Here is a 21,806-nt window from a genome sequence, read left to right on the forward strand (position 1 = left end):
ATGAAGGTGAGTTAATGTGTAATGGAGACAAGTGTGTGATGCATGTAGACGTCCCAGGTGCTAACAAACTGCCCAGATGGAATCTTTACATGCAATGAATTTGTCAACATTTCAAAGACAACTGTAATCAAAACAATTGAAACTTTACATGAATATAAAAATCTTATCTCATTTTACAAAACTTATCTTACCACTGGCATGTCGAGCCATACTGCATCAACCGTTTATGAACCATTAACACAGAGCAACTGGTCTTTATCGTGTTCTCAAGTAGAACAGCAAATGCAAAGCAAAACTATCATGTAACTTATTAGGTGTAAACCTCCTTCTTTGCTAATGTGATTTGAGGTTCATCTCCAGGGCACAACATTTTGACACCACTAATGAATTCTGTAGTAATTTGATGTCTCACTCTTTGGGTCCTAAGAGCATCACTTAATCGGGTCGTCTGTCCATTTGTTAAACCGGATTACGCTATTTACTCCAGAGATTATTTTCAGTGATCCTCAAGCGGAAGACCCCAATTAACTTTGGAGTATAGATGTTTACAAATACTCAAACATCAGCCGAAATTGATGTTCTGTGCTCTCTCTCTCTCTTTGAGACACTTTTCTGCATTAAACATCTTGAAATAGTTTTGATATGGTCCTCATCAATTTCTGGAGCAACACAGTCCTACTTCCAGATCCAAAGTGATGCAGAGTGTCACAAGCTGTTTGTATGACAGGTTGATCTATTTTTTCAAGATTTCCAGCAGGATTTCAGCTCCCTTGCTGCTGCTGCCACTGTCAAGCTCAAAGTCTTGTAAAGCTGTCTTCACATCTGCCACCACAGACTTGTCGCAGCTGTTCAGAAGGCTGTAGAAAGTAAAGACAAACATTTAAAAACATTACATCTTGATAATGTAATTTTCTCCTAGGAATGGTATTTAGAGCATGGTTTTGAATCAATTATCTGACAGTGATGACAACATCAACAGTAACTTGAGTGGGGGAAAATACACACGGACCTGCAGAGTACCATGGCTCCTCTGTTGACTTTTCCCCAACTCTTTAGTTTTTCTATTCCAACAGTGTCCACCAAGATCCTGGAAAAGCGCTCTGGCAGAAGGACACAAAGAAAAGTTACTCAGCCTTCTGTCAGCATTGGCATAAAACTCAACAAATGATCAAGCATGCGTTTTCTGTACTATGACTTCTATAGAGTGTCAGTTGATTTTCTGTCAAAGGATTACGATTAAATCAAAATGAAAATGCAAATATTGAAATGAATAAATATTAAAAATAAATATGAAAAATGGAAATATTTATATTTTGTCTAAACATATTTAGACAGCGATGTGGGGAAAAATGCATTGCTTCAACTTAGTCACCTTCTTTGCCAGCCTCAGCCAGAGTGACATCCTGCTCGATCAGCCATTTGAGCACCAGATGCCCTGCAGGATGTTCTGCCATGTGAAGCTAGAAAAAAAAAAGAAATGAACGTTTGACCCACATGTGCAAACAACTTCACACTAGCACTTTTTTGTGCTATTTTCAACACATGTTGGTATGTAATGATTTTAAATGCCCCAAAGTCCTCATTCATTCCCCCTGACCTGTCCTTCAACACCTCCAGGCACTAGATCTTGATTGGCTAGCTGAGCCACAGCTGCCATAGCAGGTCGCAACTCGCCACAGGCTGACGCCAGGATGTCGCTAACTGTCACGCTGGTGGCTTTGTCCATAACCATGGCGGCGGCATTGTCACGGAGATAATTCAGCAACTGCGGGGAAACAACCTCAAGTAGCTCCTTCCTTCGAAGCGCCGTGTCCTTTTTACTGGTGCAAGAAGAAGAGGTCGAGATGGGTGTTAAGTTGGTCACTTCTTGCTTGAGGACTACAAACTTCACCATCAGGTGTGAGCAGTAATACTTAGACATGCCAAAAGTGACTAGAAAGAATGGTTTTCCATGCCTGACCTGTGCGCATTGCCATCTCCTTTTTCCAGCACCTTGATGATCTCAGGCAGCAAATGAGCCGGGTCTCTGGGGCTCAGCAGGTACAACAGAACCTTTTTGCCATACTTGTTACTGATGACCTCATCCAATGATGACATGAGCTCCTGGACAGGTGAGATACATGCCACTTGATTGTGTTCACACATTCAAAGGGGTAAAGAACTCTCAAACAAATGTTACACTTACGGACAACACAGCCTGTTTGACAAGTTTGGTGTCATCCACACAGTCAAATATAGCGAGAAGAACCAGGTGACCAAACTCCCCCTGAGGACACAACAGTCACACATTCAACCTGCTATCGCATCAAGACTGATTCTACAACATTTAAATCATATAATTTGTGCTTAAGCGCTGCAAGAAAAGTGACACCAGGTTGGCTAAACGTGACAGTGGGTTAAAAAAAAAAAAAAAAAAAAAAAAAAAAAAAAAAAAGATTGTGTGAAAACCCACCGTGGCAAACTTCACCATGTATGTCTTCATTGTTTTGATGATGACTTTCCTGTCCTGAAAAAGAAAAACCTCGGGCTCAAAATAAAGAACATGGTGACATCAGACATAAAATGTGGGTTTTAAAGTGCCGAGTGTCGAACCTGCACTAAAACCTTTGATGCATCTTGTCTGATCTTTGAACAAAATTGGCCAAATTATTATTGCACATCATGCAATAATACTTGCAGAATCCAAATTATATAAGGAAAGTGTATAGAAGAAACTAGACAAATTTTACAGTCAACCTAATAATTCACTGGAATGTGGACCCGGGCCCTGGTGCAAATAGCAAAAATCTGTCTAATTGCCTAAAGGCGCCAAAAGAGGGCAGCAAAAACAATCTAGTTAAAGCATTGATTTCAGTTCTACTTGTTTCCTTCGCAACCACATTCCACCAGATGTGCCAAAGCAACACTGTTATGTTATTTCTTTGGTCAGTGCATGTCAGTGTGTTTACCTTGGTGGTGCCGTGCCACAGACAGTGCATGGCCACTCGAGCTCCATCATGAGTGTGAGCCATGTAGACTACTGCCTCCCTTATGGACTCAATCATTTCCTGTTCACGGTGATACCATACACCAAAGAAATAGGTTCATGAGGGACACAGTCAGAGTAACATGACAACATTACTCGAGAACATTACACTCACCGCTCTCTCTTTGGCAGGACTTAACAAGAAAAAGTCCAGGAATACTTTGTGGACGAGAGAATGTTTGATGACCTGCTCTCTGAAACAAACCAAAAGTGTTCTCAGCCAAAGAATGAAGGTGTATGATGAATTCATTTTGAATTGACTTACTTCTGTGCCATTGGCGTAAGAATTTGCTTCATATCATTGATGATATGGTGCAACTTGTCCGGGTTGGCTTCTACGACCTTATCGATAGTGTTGCACACCGAAGACTGCATGCAGAGAGATAAAGATTGACAACGAGCAGCGGCAACATTGATTCAAGTCCACACAGTTGGACGCATAAAGATATTTTGCATTTTCATCATAAATTCAAACAGTTCTTAGGTGCGTTTTTATGCTTCGGTTTGTGTACCTTACAAATGGCGAAGGCGTTTCCATACAGTTCCTCGGTGAGCATGAGTCTCTGCGCAAGCACAGCTTTGTCGTTGTAGGCGTACTCAATGATGGCCGAAGCGGCAGCGTGGCGAAGCATCGGTCGCACGTTACCCTTAAACGTTTGCATCACAGCTGCCACCAGCTCCTTATTCCTGTAGAGGCAAATTCACTAAGTCACCTGCTCATAAAAATATAATGGAGACGAACAGTGTTCTCGTCTTAAGGCATTACAAGAATTTTCACGTTTAACAGAAATCTTGCGCAACATGGTTGTGATATTGTTAGGAGCAAACAATGTCAAAATGGGAGATCAGCATAAAGGCGAGCAACTCACCCATACATCAGCAACTTTTTCACAACGTGCTTGCCGTACTGCGACTTACACAAAGCAACGACATCATCTGCAGGAGACACGTGACGCCGTACATTAGCAAAGCCGGTATGTTTGATGAACAGCAGAATTTGTTTCACTTCCAAATGCACACTGAGAATACCAAACTGCCCCTGTTCCATTTTGAATATAATTTTCCTCATAGGAAATAACGTGTATTCAGTTGTTCGCAAAACTCTTACAGTGTTGAAGTTTGGCTGGATGGAAAACTATACAAGACAGATAGCTCTAGTTAAAATACCTCACCTTTAAGGGCATCAAACACTTCTTGTCTTTGTTCATGACTACCCCATTGGATAAAACACTGCAGCACTCGCACAGAGTCATGTGCGTACGCCATCTGGTGGCGGGAGATAGTGGGACTTAGTGGGCATAGACAGTGCATGTAAATGGCAAAGATTGGTTTTCAACAACTCCGACAAATACCTCTTTGTACTTGCCCCTAATAAGATCATGAAGGTCCTTCATCAGCTTCCTCTTCAAATCACTCTCACACTTCTTCCTGTGGACACGCACGTTGGACACGCAACGAATTGTTCATATGTAGATCATGATTGCCAAACAAGCACCACACAAAGGACGAGTTTAAAATTCACTTGTGTGAGTACGAGCACGCATCTACGTACATCCTTAAGTCTCCCCACACTTGTTTGGCCTGATTGATTATTTGGTACATGTCCTTTCGATCTGCTTGTTGTCTGCTTTTCTTCAGGTCTTTTTTCTTCTGCAGCCTGTTCTTCTTCAGCTCTTCATCTGTCTCCTGTGCTCCCTGCTTTTTCTTCTGTGGCTTGAACTCTCCTTTCTTGAACCTCTTTGCCTGCGGAACTGGTCACACATGAAAACAAACTGATTCTAAATGTTCTCAAATGGAAGCGTGTGGCAACTGTTGACATATTAAAAAAAAAAAAAAAAACGTGCATTGCTTTTTTTATGAAATGTGAGCTACAATTTCCTTTTTCATAATTTTTTGGTAAAATGGTATACTTGGGTCCCTCCCCCATTATGTCCACGTCACAAAAAATGAACAGTCTACTGCTGTAGCCTTTTGCTAAGCAGAGGGGTCTGGGCTTCCCTGCTAAAGCTTGTGCCCCTGAGACAAACGTGAGTGAGTGAGTGAGTGAGTGAGTGAGTGAGTGAGTGAGTGAGTGAGTGAGTGAGTGAGTGAGTGAGTGAGTGAGTGAGTGAGTGAGTGAGTGAGTTATATTCCTTACCTCCATCATCTTTTGTATTGTCTCCTCTTCGTTTGTCAACAGGGAATCTTCTCTTAGGCCCTTTTCCACCTTCGCCTTTGTCGATTGATAATTTTCTCTTGGAGCCTTTTCCACCTTCCCCTTTACCGCTTAGTAATTTCTTCTTTGGCCCTTTCCCGTCTTTAACAAATGTATGTTGTTTCTTGGTGTTATCTCTACTCTTCCCCATGTTGCCCATCATATCTTTCTTGTTGTATGGTTTGAAAGGCTTTTTACCAGGTGGCCTACTATTTGGTGCTTTCCCAGAAGAATCTGTAGAGAGAGACATATAAACACAATAGGTTCAAACTTAAGACATGAGCATTTGGATGTTTAACAGTGTTTCCAAGCTTACCCTTGCCTTTTTGTTTCAACTTCTTTCCTCCCTTGGGTGAAAGGGGTGATTTAGGTTTAGCTTCCATCCTGCAGAAGTGATAGACATATGATCTTAATATTTGCTAGGATTGATATAATGAAAGCATTTAATATAAATTGAACTGCCTGAATTAGCCAATTCAATATTGAATACAATGGAAAGTTATGAAAAATATGTATCATAACTCGTAACTATTAACAAAAAGTGACGTGTGTGTCGGAGGGGCGGATATAACCATTAAAGTAAATAAACGATGTAACGAACTAATTTCTCAGGTAAAGGACATTTTAAGGAGTTACAGAAGAGAACGTGACTTGTCGCCATTTTTATCTAGTCTACACTACGGGTTTAGGTTACACTTTAGCGAGCATTCCGGCGATTAAAATTACTAAGATTTCAAAAAATGCACACATATAATCTACAAATACTAAAAACAACACCTCTGTCAATGTTCGTCGTTTAACATGTTTACTTACGTTAAATGCTAGGACACGGACACGCCGCTTCTAATGTCCACGCGTGTTTTACTCCTACAGTTTACGACACTGAAAGCTCCAACCAAACTCGACGTTTGCTACCGTAAAACGTTCGTATCGTTACGACAATGCCGTAGCACAAAATAAACGACCCGAAACTTTTTTTATTTTCTCCGACTGAGCCAGGATCCACAAACGCAGTTCGCTATATGGTCATTATTTTCCTTAAACATTTTCATGCTTGTTAAAATTGTTTTGACATTTACTTAAAGTCAGCAAAATACTTTTTAAAATTGTTTTGACTGTTACTTAAAGTCAGCCAAGTCGTGCAAGGTTGCAATCAATGTATAGATGATTATCAAAAAAGTACCAACAAATTATTAATTGATATGTAATTAAATATTTCGTTTTTTTTAAAAAAAAATCTGGTGTTCTTTAAATAATCATTTTTTTTAAAAAGTGTATGGGGGAGGACTACAGTAACCAACAGGCTTCGTAGTGTTAGCGGTGTCTCCCTGTTGCCTGGCAACGGAGGCAATGGAACTGGACAGTGGAAAGTTTGGACATGAGACACCCTAAAATTGCAACGATCAAGTAAAAACGTAAGCGCGACCTACCATTATTTTGCCAACATTTAATATGTTAGCATATGACCAATAATGGAATGACTGTTTTTCCTTTATTCTAGTTTTGAGAGAAGGTGTGAAGATGTCTACAATACTTCCATTTTACGATGCCAGTGAAAAGGGTGACCGCACACACACTAAGCATGAATGAATTATTATGCGTTGTATTATGTAAATTGGAACAATTGAAAGCAATATGACAGACGAGTAAATTAAAGAGACTTTAAATATATATAATGTAACAATGAATTAAATACATTTAAATATGAATAGTATAAAATACAGCCAAAAACAAATTAAGTTGGTTCAACCGCCAGATTATTGGACCAAACAAGTGTAAATCCTTAATCAAAAACAGACAATTGTTACATCCATTGTTATAATGGTGATCATGCCTTCTGTAATCTGAAACTTTTTTTTTTTTATTGTCACAGAAGCGACCTGTGATCACATTGCGATATCTGCTGGGGGCAAACAATTTCCTGCAGACATGCATTACAAATACGAGCAGCTTTATTCAAGACCGTTCATCACACCCGGCTCCGACATCCCAGAGAACCTCCTGAATCTCTCGTATCTTTCGTGTATACCTCTGCCATGGAGGCCATTAGTTTATCTTTGTGTGCACAGCCATCTATGAATTAGAAGCTCTAGATTTATTAATAATTATTATTTTCATTAATTATTGAGGCCATCACAGGATGCTGCTGTTGACACCCTTCTTCTTATATTTTCCTCATAACAACAAAATTAAAGCTAAACAATCATGTCTTAACCAATCAGTTTCCTTCTCTAGGGACATAGCTGTTAGTATAAAACCTGACTTTAATTTCACAGTGGCTCTAAACTTAAAAAAAAAAAAAAACATGAATATGGACCCTTGATTCAATCTTTTTCTCAGTCACTCTTTTGGCTATGACTGTAAGCGCAGAGCAAACCTACTGCTGCTGGAAGACAGAACACTGATCTTTATTGCAGGTCAGATCCTGATCCTGCTTGATATTTCCACCAAGCAGCAGAAATACATCCGCTCCCGCAATGGAAGTGGAATTGGTTCGATTGGGGTAAGAATGGGGGGGAAATAAATTATAAGGCAACAAATACTGTGTACAACCTGAATCCTAGTGATAGGAGATCCCAGACGATGCCACTGGCCCATTTGGTAGCAATGTCTCCCACCTCCTCCAGGACATGCGCGAAGTTCTGCAGATATATTTCCAGCAGACATTTGGTTCTGCCACACCTGGCAGGTGTCCTCATTTGAGCACTTGAGGTTATAATCAGTTGATCAAGTCTTTGCAGTCAAAGAATATACCGTAATTTCCGGACTATAAGCCGCACCGGACTATAAGCCGCACCAGCTAAAATTCAGGGATATTTTAGTTTTTTTCTTACATAAGCCGCACCGGACTATAAGCCGCACGTGCACATGAGTTTTTTATAAAGAAAGACAGTACACAGAAAGCCGTAAAAATCCATAAATACGCCGCGCCGCTATTTAAGCCTCAGGGTTCAAAGTAACCTTCTGAATAAAATGCATTAAAAGTTCACATTCATTACAACTTGTTTTTGGTGAGCAAAATGTCAGAAGAATTGAATTAAAATGTTGATTGATTGGGTTTTAATACAATGCAGATGGTCCAAACAGCGCCACTGCTTTGTGTAATCTCTAAGAGAAAGGGTTTAGAGCCCTTTGACGCAGGTCACCTAGCGTGCATTCCTACTAAAGCTCATAATAGTCACAAGCAACATAGCCAGAATAAGCAGCAGCCATAGTAGTGTTTCAAAAATTTTTGTTGTTGTTTTTGTCTTCAAGATACCGCACAACAGTGGTTTTTACGAGTGTATAAAAGTGACCAAGTCATCACAAAAATCACGAAAAAAAATCTTATATAAGCCGCACCTGACTATAAGCCGCAGGGTTCAAAATTTTGGAAAAAAGTCGCGGCTTATAGTCCGGAAATTACGGTATGCTGTCATCACTAATTAGATCATTCACAGTTTTTCCCCAAATCCTGGCAAAATAGACTCCATTTCTTGCATTAGCCCTGGAGTGCATAAATAATGTAGTGAATGGCTGGTAATTATTTAAATTATGTATGTATAGGTTCACCCAAGCCAAGAGTATTTTGTTGTGGCGGAAAAGGGGGAAAAGCCCATCGTGATAATATATGAGTATTCCTCACTACAAGCATACCGTATTCTTAGAGGTAAGCAAATCTATATCTGTGTTGTATAATTTGGTGTTGCGCTCATTTGTTCATTGGGTGTGTGTAGATGGTGCAGAACATGCTTTTAGCTCTGTGAGCTTTAACAGTGATGGGAGTCTTCTGGCCACTCTGGCCAGTGCACCAGACTACATGTTGACAGTGTGGAGGTGGAGGCAGGAGGAGGTAATGCTCAGGTGTAAAGCCATTTCTCAAGAGGTTTACCGAGTGAGCTTCTCCCCATACAACCCTAGCCTACTCACATCATCAGGATCTGGACATATCAAGTAAAGGACACAATTCTTACAGTTCTTTCACTGTCCTTTTATGATTTAAATGTTGTCCCTGCCTAGGTTCTGGAGAATGGCCAGCACATTTACAGGTCTCAAATTGGAAGGACTTATTGGTCATTTTGGCAAAACTACAGCAACAGACATTGAAGGCTACATGGAACTTCCCGATGGAAAGGTTTGTTTCCTGCATTTCTAACAGGTTGGGTTTATTTAAGGAAGGTAGTGTGGCTCAAAAACAATGCAAGGCTTTGACCCATGTGCATCTTCTCAAGGTGGTTTCTGGCTCAGCCTGGGGTAACCTGCTTGTCTGGGATGGAAATTCTATCAAAGTTGAGATCTGCAGCAAGGGAGGACAGTGTTGTCATGCAGGGGCTGTCCAACCGTTTGCTTTGGAGGATGGACAACTGATGACCTTTGGCTCTGATGGAGTGATCCGGGTAAAACGGAGATAATTGTCATAACTGAAGGGCTGCAGTGGTCCTGTTGGTTCAATAAGCCATTGTGACCACGCTTTGTGCCTGCAGGGCTGGGACTTTGAAACAATCAACAATGCAGACAGTAGCAGTGAAAGCGGAAAGTTTGAAATGGAGCCCATGAATGAGATGACGGTTGGGCGCCACGTATGTCTCTCCTCAATCGTGAAAACCTCCCAGCCAGACTCGATTGTTTGGTTTGCTCAGGTCACCACTCATCTCTCATGAAAATGCACAAATCGTACCTCGAGGAACAATTCCAACTGGAACTCTTTTATTTTGTAGGATTCCAATGGCGCTATTTGGAAACTGGATCTTTCATTCACATACACTGTGAGGCTCATTTGCACAATTAACAAAGCAATGTTTACCTTGACTTTTGAATCGGATTAAATTAAGGATCATGTTGAGTGAACGGTAAAACAAGCTTTTTTGACCAATCACCCTACACATTGTCACATTTACATGCTAAGAGGCACATTTCCAAATCGGGTCTATTTGAAGAGTTGGGCACCTCCACACCACTTTCTGGAACGACTGTAAACAAATTGTCTGGTCTACTCTAGTAACTACTCTACAGCAATTGAACAGAATTGAATGACTTTAACTAAAATCTTCGTAAACAGACTCCTGATCCAGAGTGCCTGTTATCCTTCCATGCCGGACCAATCAAGGGTCTTGATGTGTCAAAGAAAAGTCACCTTATGGCCACCACTGCTCTGGATCGTGAGTCATTACTTCTTACTTTACTTCTTACTGAATGCTATTGTTTTAATTTGTTTTTAACTTTTTAACTCTTTGTAAAATGACCTTGAGTGACCTGAAAGGCGCTTCTAAATTAAATGTATTATTGTTGTTTTTATATATTTTTTCTTCTATACTTACATACTATGGACAAAATTATTGGCATGCTTCCTGTTGTGTTCTTTTGATGAGGTGAATGATGAAATGCAAATATGTTTGTACTCATTTACCTTGTCTCAAAGCTATCCATCTTCCTTTTCAGGACAAAAAGTATCTTTGCTTTTGTCAGTTAAATACTGTTGTAATGACCACTGAGCTTTTGTTGTTGTTGTTGCTCTTAATTGAAAGGATACCAGCGATTGTCTCCAGTATTCTGGGTATTTCCTTTTCCAGGTTCAGTCAGAGTCTTTGACTTTCTGGCAAAAACAGAACTAATCAGTAGCAGATTCAATCAAGGTGGAACTGCTCTTCACTGGGCACCACCTTCTGTAAGTAAAGATGCAGTAGTACAACTTCATTTCTGTAAGACAGAACAGCTGGTTTTGTCCAAGGGGCTCACCTCAAGGGGACCACTGCTTTGGTGGAATCTTATTTTATTTTGCATTGAAGGAGCATAGACCTATATTTACTATATCTATTTTGGGAATTTCAGCTACATTTTACATAATTTGGATGGGTAAATGATTCACAAAATTTGTTGGAAAATAAACTAGGTCTAAATAATAAATCAATATCATTTTTAAAAATGTTACAAAAATGTTCCACTTCCAATTATGCAGACCACCTTCAATACCGCCACAATCGCTAGATGGGCACAGACCACCGGTTGACAATCCCTGACGCAAGACAGTAATGGAATAAATAACCTCAAATATTTTTTTTGCAGGTGAACCACAGTGGAGGTTTATTGGTGGCAGGATTTGAAGATGGGGTTGTTCGCTTACTGGAGATTTTTGACCCCACGGGGTTGCACAACAATAAAGGAGATGCCCACATTCGACTCAAACAGGCCTTCAAGCCACATAATGCCACTATAACATCGGTTGCTTATGAGTACAATGGAAAAATATTAGCCACGGGGGTAAGTACGTTGTTATAATCTTTTTAGTAATTATAATATTGTAAATAATTTGCTTACAAGACTTGCAGTGTATTTCATTGGAAAAGTTTTATCTCATTTGGAGAGGGGACAAAATCTCACACAGTCACTAATCTGATGATTTTTTTTTTTGTTTTGATTGGCTGTCATGATGGGAGCCCTCCTCATTTAAATTTCACATTTTACCTTAAAAAAATCTTTCAGAGCTCAGATTGCACGATATTTTTCTTTACTGTTGGAGAAAAATATGAGCCAATCGGCTTTGTCCGTGTTCCTGGACCAGTACAATTACTCGAGTGGTCACCTCCTTCCCATGTAAGTATCTATTTGAAGGAGATTCTATTTTGCATGTGCAAAAAACATGATACACAGTATGATTCTTGCACAGCATGAAAGCCAATGTACCATTTTCTAATCTTGTACAGCATGAAAACAGGTTGCTAATACTATGTCAGAATGGTCATGTTGTGGAGGTACCATGTCCTGATGAGAATATCCTGAAGCCAACCAAATCCTACCAACTGCTTGAACTGCCTAGAAAATCCTTCTACTTCAATAGCATCAAATCACAAATCAAGGTTCTGCTTCACGTCTATGATTTCAGTATATGTCATTAACTATACTGTTACAACAATGTTTCTTGATTTCATTTAAATAATGAACAAAACTTTAATAACTTGCAAATATATCCATGCATTGTAGAGAGAAGTGGAAATAGCAAGATGGCAAGCTTTAAAAGCAAAGCAGCAAGAAGAGCAAGAGGAGCATCAACTCATAGGAGACAAGACACTGGAAGAGGAGTTACCCCCTATTTTCATCAGTAACCCTCGCAGTCCTCTTCACTGTGGTTTCTACTCACAGCCTGGCCAATTTTGGCTCTCAATGGTACACACACATGAAATCACGAGCAATTTGTTGATCGGCAGATCTCTCCCAACACACCGATCAGCCGATACGCCCGCGTTTGCAGAAATGAACTCCAAGAATAAGATATTCTATATTATTATTCTATTCTTGGATTTATTATCGGTTCTAATGTATATCTGCCTCATTTGCTTTAATACTTTTGTCTCCAGGGAGGGTCTGACTCAGGTTTCTTGTACCATTGCAAATTCTCTGAGAGTCAGGATGAGGATCCAGACCAACGTCAAGACAAGCCATTTGACTACCTGACTGTCCTCAATGCTGATGATGATGCTATTTGTTCGGTCACATTCAAGTATGATTACTGCAGACACTAAAGTGAAAATACTTTGTAGTGACCAGATTATGTTTGGTTGTTTTTGTCACAGCTCCAACAGGCAGCTCATGATATGCGGAATGCACTCAGGCTCAATCAGAGCTTATCCTTTGGATCCCGGCGATCACGCTCTAAAATCCATGCAGGCGTACTGGGAACTGAGTATCCACGACAGCAATTATGGACACTTGCGGCATGTCTGTTGCAGTCATGACGACCAGTTTGTGCTTACAGCAGGAGATGATGGAAATATCTTCTCCTTCAACTTGCTTTCTCATGAGGAGCTGCAGAAAGGACTGGGAAGAAAAAGGGCCATGGTTCCTTCTCCAAGGGTTAGTCATATATATATATATATATATATATATATATATATATATATATATATATATATATATATATATATATATATATATATATATATATATATATATATATATATATATTTATTTATTTTACAAAGAAGCTTTCTTTTGGATCCATTTATGTTGACATGCCGATTAGTGGTTTAATAGAAAAACAATATTGTGATCCTTCAACTAGGATGGACTTGAGAATGAGGATTTGGCTCAGGACATCGATGACCCAGCGGCTGATAGGTTGAGTATGAATCAATTTTCAATGGATATCACCTTCCCTGGACATCTGGAAGTCATTGTATGTGGCCTTGAATTGTTTCCCCCACAACGCAACTAGATTTTAAATATTCGAAAACTCAATTGAAGTATAAACCGCCACACACATTAATTTAGCTGGGAAAATGTCCCGTACCAGGTTAAAACGTAAAGAAATTGTGAGATAGATAAACTTTTATTGTTATGATAAATCTTTCCAGAATGCAAGTTGTTTGATGTGTTTCGAAAAATCATTGAAGTGATTTGATTCGCTCGCCTAGCATAGAGATGGTCAAACAGAAGTTGGAGAAAGACAATCAGTGCCAACAAGCTGAGAAGAAGAAATCGGACAAGCGGAGAAGGCTGGCTGAGATTCAGAATACATTCAAACAACTGCTGAAGGACAACCTCGAGCTGCCAGAACATTGCCGACTCACACTTACGGTACAAAAACATATACACGGTAGAATGTTGTTAATGAAAAAGACAAATCTGAATTGAGACTGGGTGAAAGTAGATTGGCTTTTACGGCTTTGTGATTTATTTGTAAGCAGGAGCTGCAGCTGGACAAGTGTTTTGCAGAACAGGCTGAGAAGGAGAAGACTCAGAAATTAAAAGAAGTCCAAGAACAAATGAGTTGGGAAGAACAACACTCCCATATAGCTCTAAACAAACTACAGCAATGGTATTGACCGATTACTAATACGGCTTTCGTCACGGTGTGATATTCCACTTAAAATGCTTTTCATTTTAGTGTCGATATTTTCTCCACAAATAGTAAGATCATTTTTCTCGTGAACTTGTTACTGGAATTTCCTCATGCACATTCTTAGAAAACACAGATTTTTTTTTTTTTTTAACACACTACCAAATTATAAAACCTACAAGATGAAGCATTTTGTAAAGACTTGGATGTATTTTTCTTTCAGGTTCAATGTTTCCCTGGAATCCAACATAGTCACAGTATTTGCAATCCACTCTAATCACAGAGTTTCCACATACCATATTCCACCACTTTCTTCAGTACAGACTCATCAACAGAGCAGTTATAGCGATAACAGCAGCAATAAAAATGCTCCAGATAAACGCAGGGAATCCAAAGATCAAGCTGTAAAAGACAATCAAGTAACAGATGGTGAGAAAACAATTAGTTTTAGCAGGGAAATACGGTACATTAACATCCCGCTGATGTGTGCTCACCAGAAGAGGATATCCCACACCCACTGGTGACTCGATCGTCAACGGTAAAGCTGGCAGATCGGCAAGTAGAGCGGCTCAGAAAGGCCGCGGAGAAAGCTGAACAGGCAAGGGCCAAGATTGAAAAGAGGAAGCAGGAATGGGACAAGATGTAAGTGTAGTATCACTGCACACTTTTTTCAGCACAAAAAGCCACGACCCATGATTTGTACAACTAACACAACGCTAATCATTTTATTGGTATCTCAGTTATACAGAGAAACCCAAAAAGAACTGCGAAGACCCATACGATGTGCAGGCCATCTGTGAAGCCAAAGCGAGTATTGGGGACTTGAAACTTAAAACAGACAAAAACTTTACTGTAGCAAAACACTTAAGAATGAATGCAGATAAAAAGAAAGCAGAGATGACAGACCTGGAGGGCAATGTAAAGCGCACACATCATTTAGATTTTTAAAATTTAATTTCTAGATGACTACTCATGAGATTTTTTTAAATAATTGTATCCATCCCTCCAGATACGTGAGAAACAAACTGAGATGAACAGAGAGATTGTGGCCTTGCGAGACTCCAAACTTCTCCTGTTATCCAAACTGGGAGCCCTAGCTAAACAGCTCCAGAGGGTCCAGAGTTGTTTGCCATCGCAACTCCACCGCCACCCACCCCCGCTGCCCACTATACGATGTGAGGAAGTACCAGAGAAGAGCCAGCGATGCACCCGAACCATTCTAGAAAGATACAGAGCGCTGAAGGAGAAAAGGTGCTGGAGCCACATTTCATATTTGTTATCAGTCTCAATATCTAACGTCAACTCTTGTTCAAAGTTTAGTTCACGGAAAAGACACGACGATCAATTTTTTGCACTCATCTAAAAGTGATTTGTTTTATTATCATAAAAACATTTATCGAAAATGTACCTGCTACAGGTTTCAGTGGACCGAGCAGGAGAATCAAGAGAGAGCCACAGATTTCCTGAAGCAACTGGAAAATGTAATTGAGGAAATGATGGAAGCAGAAGATGGGTTAATTGTATCTGCTGCCCCTGAAGAAAGAGAAGAAGAGGAAGCAGCACAACTGAGTAAGGAGGAGAGCAAATTGCTAGACATGCAGGATTGTCTCCTGGAAAAGGTCTGCTATATAGTTTAGTTTTAGGTCACAAATGAATGAGTCATTTTATGATTTGAAAATGTATTCATTTTTTTAATTACTAGATGGAAAGCATGGTGAATCAATTTGACAAGGAGCACCTGATGTGTCTTCAGAAGGTACAGATGCTAGATTGGAGGTTAAAACTTGGCAACCTCCGTCAGCTTACACTCTATCAGGAGCTCCTGCTCCTCAAGGAAGTGGCCAAGACTGAGGAGATTTTGCAAGATAAGCTCAACACACGTGTGAAGGAGGAGAACAACTTGAAGGTGAGAAAATTGTAACCTGTTTTTTTCTGTGTATTTTTGTACGTTTGTTTATTTTATTTGTATTTGTTTATACAAAATTGTCACCTGTGGTGTCTCACCATTTATTTTTTTTCTGTATATTTTTGTACTTTTGTTTATTCTATCTGTACTTGTTTACACTTTTGTCAAAAGTATAAGCTGGAGGAGTGTAAGGAAGAGCTCGAACTGAAGTATAAAGCCATAACTGAGGTGCGGGAGAAAGAGAAGGCTGTAACAAAAGCCTTCCAGGCGTCGCTGGGTGACGACAAAAAAATTGAAGAATATCTGAAAAAAGTTTTCAGAAGAAAAATAAAACGCACCAAGAAAAAGGAGCAGCCAGGTGAAGGTGAGAAGAAGACTCACCAAATATACATAAGTGGGAGTGATCTTGATTTCATGTTCCAAATTTATTTTGCAGAAGAAGAGGATGAGGACGACTTTGACAATTATGAAGACTGGGATGGCGATGATGATTGGGATGCAGTGGAAGGAGAAGCTGCTGTAGAGGAATGCCCTTTAGGTCAATGTTGCTGTTTTTTTAAGCCTCCTTAATTCTGTTTTGTTCATGTGTGTGTGCGCGTGTACCTTTTCTACTTTTGGTCACAGGCTGTGAGCCAAAGTTGTTTGAGCACATACTGCATTTACGTGAACGTCGACTGGACCTGGAAGAACTGCTGACAGATGAGAAGAAAACTGCTGACGCTCTTGAGAAGGAGTGTGACTGCCTTGTGAAGAAGGTGATCGTAAATGTAACATAGGACAAGATTTAATCACTTAAAATAACCTTAATTAGTCCCCCAAAGGGGAAATGTTGTCATTTCAGTTGCATTGACAGATACAGGAAAACAGAATATAATGTGCAGGACAAAAACCTACATTGCTTGGAAAAGTAATAATTGAACTTTTTCACATTTTGCCTCCTTACAACCACAAACCTCGATGTTTTTAGAGATTATTGACCCGATTTTTGTGGCGATTTTGAACACAAGGAGAAACATGTCGTTTGTTTGAACCTCCAGCTCAAATCAGTAAAAATCAGTCGGAAGATGGTAGAGGATGATTTGGAGCAAGTCAACAGGGAGAAACAGCAGAAGATGAATCAACTAGATGTTGTGGTTCCTCTAAGACTACAGCAGGTAAAGAGAACTGGGGCAGTTTACTGTATATTTTGAGAAAAGCAACACATTCTTTCAAATGATTTTCTGTCACCATCTACTTTGCTTTCCCTTTTCTTTAAGATTGAGTATGATGTCACAGTTCGGGTTCCTTCAGACCTCCGTCCGGCATTGGTACTGAACAGGACAGAGCTAAAATGTCTGCAGGAGCGAGTAAAGCAGCTGGAGGTTGAAAAGCACCAGCAGATCGAAATCTACAATCAAGCCAAGCAGCAGCACATCAGGCTCATTCAAGAACGCAAGGACATGAACAATGAGATCCAGTGTAAGACCCGAATAGATACATAACCAGAGAGCCTTGATGCACTAATCAAATTGTGTTTTGTGTTCAATGTAGCGCTAGAGAAGCTTTGTAATCAGCTAATGATGAGAAGGTTTGGGAGAGAGGTTGATCTGGAAGTTCTGCAGACGCTGTCCGGTAACAGGACCGTTGAGGAGCTGAAGCAGGAGAAACTCCTTCAAGAAGCTGCATTTGCCAAAGAAATCAAAAAGTGGGATGTACGTGGAACTTTATGTGTGTTGGTTTAGGAGTGCATGTGTGTGAGTTTTACTAGGATTGACAAGAATTATTGTCGATATTTGTTTTTGTGCATACACTTCTTAGATCAGAGTAGAAAAAGCTTGTGAGGCTCTGATGGAGAAGACAAGGAGCAACACAGAGCGACTCGTCCGCTTGAATAGTCTCTTTGAGCAGAAGAAGGAGCTGGAGCAGAAACTCGATGCAAGACAGAAGAAAATTGTAATTTGTTTTGTTGAATGTTGTGATTATTGACATTACACAAGTAAGACGTAAGGTATACTCATTATTGAGAGACAACTGGTTCACAGGTCACAATTCTTATTTCTGCATACAATACAGTAATCACATCCGACTTAGCATTGTTTGAAATGCTGCATTTTCAGACAAGAAGCAAAGGTAATGGAATACAGGGACTTAAAGCAGACTGATGCATTTTTACCACAATTTAACAGTTTCCAGGCATTTTAATAAAAAGCCTCTAAATTTTAGAGTCTAACCTTTTACAGTCTAAAAGGTTTTCATTAAAATACCCCAAGGATTAAGATTCACTTTACAACATTCACACGAGTTTTCTTGCTGAAATTAGTTTCTTTAAAGTAGTCTCCTGTCTCATGCAAAGCCACCCCTAAGCCCTCGTCCCTGCATACACCATTAGATCGATGGAGAGTATGGTTTACAATACCATGACAACTAGTAGGAGCAAAACTGTTTTCTTGACCCTTTTGCAAACAATACTTATCAAGCATTTACCCAATGCAATTTTAAGCAAGCTATGAAGACATTTTCTTCCCTCTATCATCTAATACATGTGTGTTCTCAGGGCAAACAGCTCCAAGACAGCAGCGGGCGAGATGGCAGACATGAAATCTTGAGACTTCAAGAGCTGGTGAGAAAGCAGTCGCAGCAGATGGAGCATCTCAATACAGAAATCAACCTCCTTTCGCTTAAAGGAGCCCACGCCCATCTACCAAGCCACGCGAAGCTGCCTCCACTTGCTCATTCACACAACCCAACAATTCAAAAACACCTGAGAAAACCAGGTAAACCAAATTTTGATAGAAAAGACACAAAGGTGTACAACTGAATGTATGCCAAACTACAAGTCAGAAATTAAATTGATACTTTTAAAATTAATATGCCCACATGCTTAATAAGTACATAACCAACTGTTGGAATTTTGTAAAGATATACAAAGACACATTTTACTCAATATATGAGCACTATGAACGTTAATATAAGAAGCAAATGATTTTGTGTGCAGACATGTCTTTTTGTTGTGTTGATTAAATGATTGAGAAATTAACTTTTAGATAGTCCTCCTTGCAGTCAGTAACGTGAACAAACTTATTTGGGAAGAAATTGTTCTTGATTCTACATCTGGATGATTTATTAATAATACTTAAATAAGAAATCCCTATTACGTTTTTTTTTTTTTGTTAAGTTTACACATTTATTTCTACAACTTGTTTCCCACCACCGCCGTGGTTGAAGACATTTTAAAACAGAGAAGTGTACCTTATCCTCATGGGGTCATTGCGATCATCGCGTTTTGCCCACTAGTCGGACTTCACTGCAAACTCTAAGGGGCGCTTGATTAGTGGTAAAAACAGCAAAAAAAAAATCACCCACTCCCTTTTTAGTGCATCGGAAGCTTACACGAACTATGCAGGACTCACCCTTTTGTTGTAGCTCGAATCATTTTTAGGTGTCTTCACTGAATTTGGATGTTGATCACTCCCGTTCTTTAGTTTAGTGTTCCTCTCCAGCTTTTTATGACGCTACCTGTGACGTCATAGACGTAAGAACATACGTATGCTCGCGTCACGACTTCATTGATCTATTCGCTTTTCCTCTCACGGGGAAAAATGTTTGAAAATTGAACCGGATCAATCGATTGAAGCTGTAATTGTGAAAATCAATACTAAATTTTCATGCAGTAAATCTTCAAGCGCCATTTTTTTTTTTATATATATTAAGCTATTTCCTGGCTGAGCATGCGCCTCGTCAGGTTTTCCCTTTTTTTATTCTAAACTTTCCTTTCAGAAAATCTTTGATTATTCAAAAAAAGAATCAACTAAAATCAAATGAGATACCAGAACTCATTGAATGATTTGAATTTACTGCTTGTTAATAAAGTTATCCATCTATTTTATAACCTTGACCATGGCATCATCATTGGGTTAACTGGTAACTTACAATCACATCTCCTGTATTTTTTTTTTTTTTTTTTTTTTTTACTTTTGTAGTTTATTTTATTAGGTTATCAAGAAAATTTGTCAGACTAAAAAAGAAAAAATATATGACGACTGGACGGGAGTAGCTTTGAGTTTTACTCCCTTTTTTTTTTTTAGAAAAGGCATAATGAGATTGAATGTACAATGCATTGTTGTAATATAGGTATAAATTTGACTGTCGTCTGCCTGCCACATGTAAATTTGGTGAAGAACTGATTTCAAGGCAGCCCGGTTTGGTCTTAATGTACAATATTTTTTAACAGTTCTACATCATTATGCTGCACAAGGAGACACAGCTAATGCTTACATGCTTACTGTTATGACCTACGTACAGATATTTACTGTAGTTTGATATTTTTAGCTGATTGTGTAACTGTAGTCATTGGGATGGTTCAATTTTTTTTTATTCAAAAAAAAAATATATTCCACAGTGCTTGGCTTTAATTGTCTCTTCTGCCTCACTCCCGCTCCAGCTTTGGAGAAGACCCTCACATGGTATAAATATTTTTTTCCCTTTTCGGGGCCGACAAGATTAAAGAGCTCCAAAGCAATTGATTGTGCTCTTTTTCGTACTGGCTCTTCCTCCATGTCCCTTCCGCGCGCGCGTGCGCGCGCAAACACACCCACACACTTCACCAAATGAGGGACAAAGGTTATGTTTGGGACAATTTGCGATACCAATGCATCAAGGTAGTCTAGTAGAACTTTTGAAAATATAAACATTTCTATTCTGCTCCTTTGCTTAAAACATTACTATCCTTTGCCATTCGGTTGATTCAATAGTACATAACAACCTGCAAACAAAAACTATCTTATAACTATCTTATTTAAATGCAATTTTCCTAAGGCCATTCGGTTGATTCAATACTACATAACCTGCGAACAACCTCTTATAACTATCTTATTTAAATGCAACTTTCCTAAGTTTTCTTATGTGCGAAAACAGTCAGCATGATGCTTTCATGGCTATTTCACAGTGCCTCTCAAGTTGCGGGGTCATCTCACATCATATTCACCTCCGCGAGTGACGGAAAAATGAAAACTTTACCAGACTCGCCTGTCACTGGTTTTACCCAGGGATAGATTGTTTCCCAGTCTGCATTGTAGCCACATCTCCGGTTCTTGGTCGTTGTAGTTGTGCTGTCCTCCGTGTCTCAACTTGCCGTTCTGACTCTGACCTGATTTGCATTGTTTGCGCGCATCGCAAACTAGGACGCAGTTTGATTGACATGATCGAACAGCCAACCCCGCCTCCTATTTGATAAATGCCAGATGATAACTGACTGTCAATAATGCGGGACGATGTCTTAATTTTGCGGGACGTGTAAAAAGTAATAACAATGCGTAACTGTCTCACACAAAGCAGGAAATCTGGTCACCCTATGTGTGTGGTGCCTGTTTCTGCCTATGTGTATATAGCGAACATAGCGAATCACTTCTAAACTAGACAAGACCTTAATATAAACTAATACTATACAAATACTTTCCCTGGCTAATTGAATCAAGTGATAACCTGCAATAACAATAGCAATCTCCTCCTCTAAAAACCTGCTGTGATTCAACTCACCTTTAAATCAACGTATTTTACTGAAACGGCCAGATTTTTCGAATTTCCCGCTCGTGATGCAGCGTGACGTACCAAGGCCTCGCTCAAAGTGGTCACGTGACGGGCTGTGCTAAAAACACTGCTCAGCAACACTTCCGTTTCAAAAAGCTCGGTGCTCTGTCGAGTTTACCATCTAATAAATCCTCAAATACAGGCACGTGCTCTATTTAACACTGACTGGAAGGACAAAAAAAAAAGGAAAAAACATGGTGCTTTGACTCACTAGAGCTCCAACTTAAGCAAGTTTTTACATAATGCGCAATCGCTGGGTTATTTATGTCCGTGTGCTGAGAGCAAACATTTGACTTAGACAACA

General features: G+C 39.6%; 2 protein-coding genes across 9 annotated transcripts; one reads left to right on the plus strand and one right to left on the minus strand.

Annotated features, from left to right (window-relative positions):
• Window position 1: 1 nt before the first annotated feature.
• Window positions 2-19,950, minus strand: pum3 (pumilio RNA-binding family member 3). Of its 6 annotated transcripts, none has more exons than XM_049739272.2 (18): window positions 19,327-19,950; window positions 5,542-5,603; window positions 5,163-5,453; window positions 4,578-4,776; window positions 4,378-4,453; window positions 4,198-4,291; window positions 3,895-3,961; window positions 3,538-3,712; window positions 3,291-3,394; window positions 3,141-3,219; window positions 2,949-3,047; window positions 2,453-2,506; window positions 2,186-2,266; window positions 1,961-2,103; window positions 1,598-1,820; window positions 1,373-1,460; window positions 1,010-1,100; window positions 2-857 (listed from the first exon to the last, which is right to left on the minus strand). In XM_049739272.2, the coding sequence occupies exons 1-18, from the start codon at window positions 19,347-19,349 to the stop codon at window positions 734-736; spliced, it is 2,073 nt and encodes a 690-aa protein (XP_049595229.1). In that variant the 5' UTR covers window positions 19,350-19,950; the 3' UTR covers window positions 2-733. The 6 variants fall into 6 exon arrangements, with proteins under 6 accessions (XP_049595229.1, XP_049595228.1, XP_049595227.1 ...); XM_049739271.2 differs by having other exon boundaries at window positions 5,536-5,603; window positions 19,327-19,945; XM_049739270.2 differs by lacking the exon at window positions 19,327-19,950 and adding an exon at window positions 7,773-7,933.
• LOC125980172 (cilia- and flagella-associated protein 44-like) lies at window positions 6,151-18,953 on the plus strand. 3 transcript variants are annotated; one of them, XM_049739261.1, is made up of 36 exons: window positions 6,151-6,244; window positions 6,493-6,634; window positions 6,721-6,780; window positions 7,093-7,231; window positions 7,560-7,722; window positions 8,766-8,868; window positions 8,936-9,152; window positions 9,219-9,333; window positions 9,431-9,595; window positions 9,683-9,838; window positions 9,917-9,964; window positions 10,258-10,357; window positions 10,769-10,863; window positions 11,262-11,456; window positions 11,679-11,789; window positions 11,900-12,052; window positions 12,177-12,359; window positions 12,551-12,693; window positions 12,767-13,046; window positions 13,255-13,310; window positions 13,607-13,769; window positions 13,880-14,010; window positions 14,255-14,460; window positions 14,529-14,673; window positions 14,772-14,949; window positions 15,041-15,282; window positions 15,449-15,650; window positions 15,734-15,937; window positions 16,109-16,301; window positions 16,374-16,475; window positions 16,562-16,692; window positions 16,975-17,091; window positions 17,194-17,395; window positions 17,468-17,628; window positions 17,735-17,869; window positions 18,471-18,953. In XM_049739261.1, exons 3-36 carry the CDS (start codon window positions 6,741-6,743, stop codon window positions 18,732-18,734), a joined length of 5,238 nt encoding a protein of 1,745 aa, XP_049595218.1. In that variant the 5' UTR covers window positions 6,151-6,244; window positions 6,493-6,634; window positions 6,721-6,740; the 3' UTR covers window positions 18,735-18,953. The 3 variants fall into 3 exon arrangements, with proteins under 3 accessions (XP_049595218.1, XP_068508991.1, XP_068508990.1); XM_068652890.1 differs by having other exon boundaries at window positions 14,532-14,673; XM_068652889.1 differs by having other exon boundaries at window positions 6,160-6,634.
• Window positions 19,951-21,806: the final 1,856 nt, after the last annotated feature.

Source organism: Syngnathus scovelli, chromosome 13 (assembly GCF_024217435.2).
Source record: "Syngnathus scovelli strain Florida chromosome 13, RoL_Ssco_1.2, whole genome shotgun sequence".
Lineage (NCBI taxonomy): Eukaryota > Metazoa > Chordata > Actinopteri > Syngnathiformes > Syngnathidae > Syngnathus > Syngnathus scovelli.

Coding starts and splice junctions, on each gene's coding strand:
- LOC125980172 (XM_049739261.1), top strand. CDS start 6,741: ATGTCTACAATACTTCCATTTTACGATGCCAGTGAAAAGG. Junction 12,694..12,766: donor ATTTGTTCGGTCACATTCAA/GTATGATTACTG, acceptor TTTTTGTCACAG/CTCCAACAGGCAGCTCATGA. Junction 16,693..16,974: donor GTGACTGCCTTGTGAAGAAG/GTGATCGTAAAT, acceptor TTGAACCTCCAG/CTCAAATCAGTAAAAATCAG.
- pum3 (XM_049739269.2), bottom strand. CDS start 7,918: ATGAGGACACCTGCCAGGTGTGGCAGAACCAAATGTCTGCTGGAAATA. Junction 3,962..4,197: donor AGTGTTTGATGCCCTTAAAG/GTGAGGTATTTT, acceptor TGTCTCCTGCAG/ATGATGTCGTTGCTTTGTGT. Junction 3,220..3,290: donor CTTACGCCAATGGCACAGAA/GTAAGTCAATTC, acceptor GGTTTGTTTCAG/AGAGCAGGTCATCAAACATT.